The sequence below is a fragment of the Pipistrellus kuhlii genome, unplaced genomic scaffold (genome assembly GCF_014108245.1).
Source record: "Pipistrellus kuhlii isolate mPipKuh1 unplaced genomic scaffold, mPipKuh1.p scaffold_m20_p_9, whole genome shotgun sequence".
Lineage (NCBI taxonomy): Eukaryota > Metazoa > Chordata > Mammalia > Chiroptera > Vespertilionidae > Pipistrellus > Pipistrellus kuhlii.
This window is the reverse complement of record NW_023425595.1, coordinates 31,602,030-31,607,919: the sequence shown is the minus strand read 5'-3', so window position 1 is coordinate 31,607,919 and position 5,890 is coordinate 31,602,030. Positions and strand designations below refer to the sequence as shown.

Below are 5,890 nucleotides of genomic sequence, written 5' to 3'. Positions count from 1 at the left end.
CAGGCCTCTATCCTATCTAATAAAAGAATAATATGCTGATTGACCATCACTCCAATACACAAGATGGCTACCCCCATGTGGTCAAAGATTCTGCCCCCATGTGGACACAAGATGGCCAGTAGGGAGGTCAGTTGGGAGGGACCAGGCCTGCAGGGGAGGGCAGTTGGAGGCAATGAAGCCTGCAGGGGAAGGCAATTAGGGGTGACCTGGCTGGCAGAGGAGGGAAGTTTGGGTGACCAGGCCTTTGGGGGAGAGCAGTTGGAGGGGACTAGGCCTGCAGGGGAGGCAGTTAGGGGTGACCAGGCCTGAGGGGAGAGCAGTTAGGCGCAAACGGGCTGACAGGAGAGCAGTTAGGCATCAATCAGGCTGGCAGGCAGAAGTGGTTAGGAACAATCAGGAAGGCAGGCAGGCAAGCCGTTGTGTGCCAGAAGTCCTGGATTGTGAGAGGGTTCCCAGATTGGAGAGGGTGCAGGCTGGGCTGAGGGACATCCCCTTCCCATGCTTGAATTTTATGCATGGGGCCTCTAGTTACTCTATAATTTTGCTGTAAATCTGGTGTGTCACCTGGATGTGGTGCAGGTAGCTTTCACCTACTCTCTAGCCATCTTGAAATCTCCACAATGATATATTTTCATGTGAACAATGTATTTCAATCTATTTCAAATTATGAATGTCTTTTTATATAGTCCATCAGTGGATTCTTTCAAATGATTCCCAATGCCAATAAAATTGTCATAAACATAATAATTCATGAGTCTTTGATTATGGTCTATTATATTTTTTTATATAGGAGAAATTATTGAAATTAAAAAAATTATACTTACCTTGTTCCTTATCAAGTTTAATATGTATAAAGTGTTAACAAAATACACATTATACATACTAGGATTATTTATATTTTTAAATTAAAAAATATTACTTGATTTGGAAAGAGATATGACCTTATAATTAATGATCACAGGTTAAAACACAAATAAGAAGACAAATAAATAACTCAACTGTTGGAAATATCAGGCAAAATTTTTAGAATTTTGTTAAAAATAAAATATAGTTATGATAAATGTTTAGTGAATAATAGGATTTAGGATCTTGAAAGTATTTAAATGTTATTATACAACTAAAAACATTATTACCTAAAAAGATGCACTTAATGGCTGGATTTGAACATGGATTAAAAAAAAAAGACAGGATTAGGAACTGGGAGATAGATTAATACAAATGACAGAAACTGAAGTGAAAGGAAGAAAAAGAGAATTTCAAAAAATGAGCATAAGACAAATGATAGACACATTCAAAGTATATACAAGAATAATTGTACTTCCAACCAGAGAGAAGAGAGAAACTAGAGAAAAAGAATATTTAAGAAAATAATAACAGAAACCATTCCAAGATAAATGAAAAGCTATAAGTTCACAAATTCAAGGTCAGAAAAATTCCAAGAAGATGTATGCAAACTATCCACAGATGGATATATTATAAATATTCTTAAAAAAAAAAGACAAAAAAAAAGCCAGCTATAAAAGGTACATTACATTAATAGCAAGAGTATAACTTTCAAGTCAGTTCTTAATACAAAAGATAGAATTAAAAAGTACTTGATGAAAAATTTGAAGTTCTAAAAACCCCTGCCAAATTAAAATTCTATACCCGTGGAATTATCTCTTTCAAAATTAAGACTAATAAAATAAAAATGTTTCCACACAATCAAAACATGAGATAATTAATCTCTTGCGTTTCTATACTAAAGGAAATATTGATCAAAGTTTGAACATATTTTTTAAAAAATAAAAAACCTTTAACTTATTCTTCTTTATGCTCACTGTATAAGTATTAGAAAATTCAGACTAAAATTATTATAAGCCGAAACCAGTTTGGCTCAGTGGTAGAGCATCGGTCTGCGGACTGAAAGGTCCCGGGTTCGATTCCGGTCAAGGGCATGTACCTTGGTTGTGGGCACATCCCCAGTAGGGGGTGTGCAAGAGGCAGCTGGTAGATGTTTCTCTCTCATCGATGTTTCTAGCTCTCTATCTCTCTCCCTTCTTCTCTGTAAAAAATCAATAAAATATATTTTTTTAAAAAATAAATAAATAATTATTATAAAAATCACCTATACCTTATAACCCAAGTATAGTCACCCATTCATACAATTTTAGCATAGATTGATGTATGATAGTTAGTTAAAAATATTCTTTAAAAATCCCATCATATTTAACTGACTGATCTGGGACATACCTGTCTCACAAATATAATGTGAATACTGCTGGTGGGAATGCAGACTGGTGCAACCACTGTGGAGAACAGTGTGGAGTTTCCTCAAAAAACTGAAAATGGAACTCCCATTTGACCCAGTAATCCCACTCCTAGGAATATATCCCAAGAAACTAGAAACACCAATCAGAAAGGATATATGCACCCCTATGTTCATAGCAGCACAATCTACAATAGCCAGAATTTGGAAACAGCCTAGGTGCCCGTCAGCAGATGATTGGATCAAAAAACTATGGTACATCTACACAATGGAATACTATGCTGCCATAAAGAAGAAGGAATTCTCATCATTTGCAGCAACCTGGATGGAATTGGAGAACATCATGCTGAGTGAAATAAGCCAATCAATGAAAGAGAAACACCACATGACCTCACTCATTTGTGGATAATAAAGAGCATTATAAACTGATGAACCAAAAGATAGATATAGAGACAGTAAAGCAACAAGCAGATTGTCAAATTACAGCGGGGAGGGGAGGAGGATCTGGGGGAGATAATAGATCAACCGAAGGACTTGTATACATGCATATAAGTACAACCAATGGACATAAAACTATGGGGAGGGAGGGGCTATGGGGGAGGGAGGGAGGGGGGCAAAAAAAAATCATTAAAATATGTAAAAAAAAAATAAATAATTAAATTAAAAAAAAAAAAAACAAAACAAAACAAAAAAACAAATATAATGTGAATATATTTCCATCAGCAAACATATGAACCCATATTATTACATCTCACTACTCTTTTATATTATAAATTATACTAGTAGATGTGCCATGGTTGATTTAACCTACTATGCACTTTTGTTAACCTAGATAACATTTGTTACATAGTAGTGTATTTTCTGTTTAATACTTGTTTAATATATATTTTTTTGTGTGTACTTTATTTGGTCTCATGTTGAATATTTTCTTCTAAATGATTAACAACATAAGTAAAAATTTTACAAACATAAGCATTAATGAACTGTTTGGTATTTTAAAAGCGAGAAGAAAAATGTATTTACATGAGCACTCATTTATGCTAAAAGCATACTAATGGTAAATTGAATATATATGACATGTAATATATACATTTCATCATAATCTGTCTAAAAGAAAAGATATAAGGATATGATATAGGGGCAAATGACTGGAAAATGTCCTAATGAGAGGAATAAGACAAGGACTGACATTCAAAGCATAGAATATCTCAGTATAGTTCAACAATTTTCCATCGAAGGCCAGTCTCCCCTTCATTGCATTCTAACCTCTCATCTAGGGTAGAGAGGTGAACTGATCTGAATTCTATGAGAATGCTAAGACCCCAAAGAAATTGATATCTAATGACCTATTCAAGGCTTTACAAGAAACATCCACCAACATACGGTATTACTCAGATCACTGCTCTAAGACAACTCAACAAGGAGACATTTGACTAGTATCTCTACTGGACCTCTTCACATCCTGATAAATAATGTCACCTCAAGCCTGGTGAGAATTACTGAGAAAAGTACAAGGTTAGTTTCTATTATTAAAGTCATTTCTGTTTTGGAAACAACAAACCACCAGGTCCCGAATCTGCTTGGTCCTAATGCCATAAATGATGGGATTTAACACAGGTGGAATGAGAGTATAGACATTGGCCAGCAGAACGTGAATGTGAAGTGCGATGTGGCGTCCAAAGCGCTGAGTGAGAACTGAGAAGATCCCAGGCCCATAGAAGAGGATGATGACACAGACGTGGGAGCCACACGTGTTGAGAGCTTTGTGGCGAGCATCTCGGGATGGGATGCGGAAGACAGCACGGAGAATAAGCATATATGAAACAAAAACTAGCACAACATCTAAGACCAAGGTGGACATCAGGACAAAAAAACCATACCAGATGTTTACTCGTATGTCATTACAGGAAATTTTGGCCAAGACAATGTGCTTACAAGTGGTATTTGGGATGATGTTGCTTTTGCAGAAAGTCAGTCTTTTTAGAAGAAATATAACAGGGAAAACTGTCCCATAACTTCTCAGAAAGATTGTCGCACCAATTTTCCCAATCAGTGCATGTGTAAGAATAGCTGTGTATCTCAGCGGGTAGCATATGGCAATGTAGCGGTCAAATGCCATCACCAGCAGGATCCCTGACTCCGACATGAAAGTGGAAGTGAGGAAGAATACCTGAGCAATGCAACAATTCAGGGAGATCTTCCCAGCATGGAACCAATAGATGGCCAAGGCTTGAGGCACTGTGCACATGGAGAGAACAATATCTGTTCCGGCCAGCATGCTGAGGAAGAGGTACATGGGTTCATGGAGACTGCGTTTTGTGAGGATAATGAAGATGAGCAAACTGTTCCCAACCAGGGCGATGATGTAGGAAATGAAGAAGGGGATGGAAATCCACATGTGCTGGTCCTCAAGGCCAGGGATGCCCAGCAAGCGGAAGACTGTGTGGCTAACACCAGTGTGATTTAATGCAGTCATGCTCATGGAAATCTTTTAAGACTTCATCATCTATTTACAGAGACAGAGGAAAATTTGATTATCTGTATATTTTTCTTTGCTTATTAATCTTAGTTATACATGAATCCTTAAATATTATATGGTCAAATTATGACTTGTTTTTGTTTCCTTTGTGTTCTTTAAAATCAAACATGAATTACATTATTTTAAAATATTGTTTCTATTTAACTTAGCATTTGAATAATATAAAAATGTCTGTTGATATAAAAACATAAAATTACAAAGAGGCATTTTAATTATCACTAATCATACCCATTAAAGAGTTCATAATTATAAAATGTTTTGTTCTTTATGCAGATTTTCACATATTATTTTATGCCTTACTTTTTTATGTAATGTTGTATAACAAGTATTTTCCTTTGTCATCAAGAACATTACATACATATTAAGATGAATAAATGTATAACATACTATTATGTGGTATACTCTATTTTAGTAAACTAGGAAAGATTCTGAACATTTTTACTGCAACTAGAAATAAGTGACTGTGTCCTAGCCAGGCTGAATATGTGCTTTTTATGTGCAAAAAATTTTTAAATGCACTTTTTAGAAATTCTAGGAAATTCATGTTTTCCCAAAATTTGAATGGAATCCAATAGCAAAATGAGAATTTAAGGAACAATTTTTCATCTTTCTATTTTTTCATGTTTAATCATACAAATGAATAAAGTGAAATTCACTCTTTAGTTTACATTTTTAAGTTTCAATAAACATGCAACTACCACAATAAAATACAGAATTGTTCCATCAGCCTTCCCAAGACACCCATCGGCACCCTTTTAGTCAACTCCCACCAGCCCTTGTAGCCTTTTATCTGTTTTCTGTGCTTACAATTCTGTCTTTTCCAAAATGTCTTACAAATGGAGTCATGCTGTGCATACCCTTTGCAGTCTGGGTTGCTTCACATCGCCTAATGCATTTGAATCTTTCTATGTTGTACTTGTATTAATAGCTCATTCCTTCATTGCTGACAGTATTCCATCATATGGATGCATCAGATTAAGTCATTCATTTTCTAGTTAGAGTACATTTGGATTGCTTTCAGGTTCTCATGATTACAAATAATGATGTTAAAATGTCATATATTTGATATGAAGTAAAAGCTAAATCACACTTCATTTGGCTAA

At 35.4% G+C, this 5,890-nt stretch overlaps 1 protein-coding gene across 1 annotated transcript; it reads right to left on the bottom strand.

Annotated features, from left to right (window-relative positions):
* Positions 1 to 3,764: 3,764 nt before the first annotated feature.
* LOC118713249 (olfactory receptor 52B4) lies at positions 3,765 to 4,724 on the bottom strand. The gene has a single exon (XM_036427658.2). It carries the CDS (start codon positions 4,722 to 4,724, stop codon positions 3,765 to 3,767), a length of 960 nt encoding a protein of 319 aa, XP_036283551.2.
* Positions 4,725 to 5,890: the final 1,166 nt, after the last annotated feature.

Bases quoted from the DNA above. Each gene is read 5' to 3' on its own strand.
- LOC118713249 (XM_036427658.2), bottom strand. From the start codon at position 4,724: ATGACTGCATTAAATCACACTGGTGTTAGCCACACAGTCTTCCGCTTG.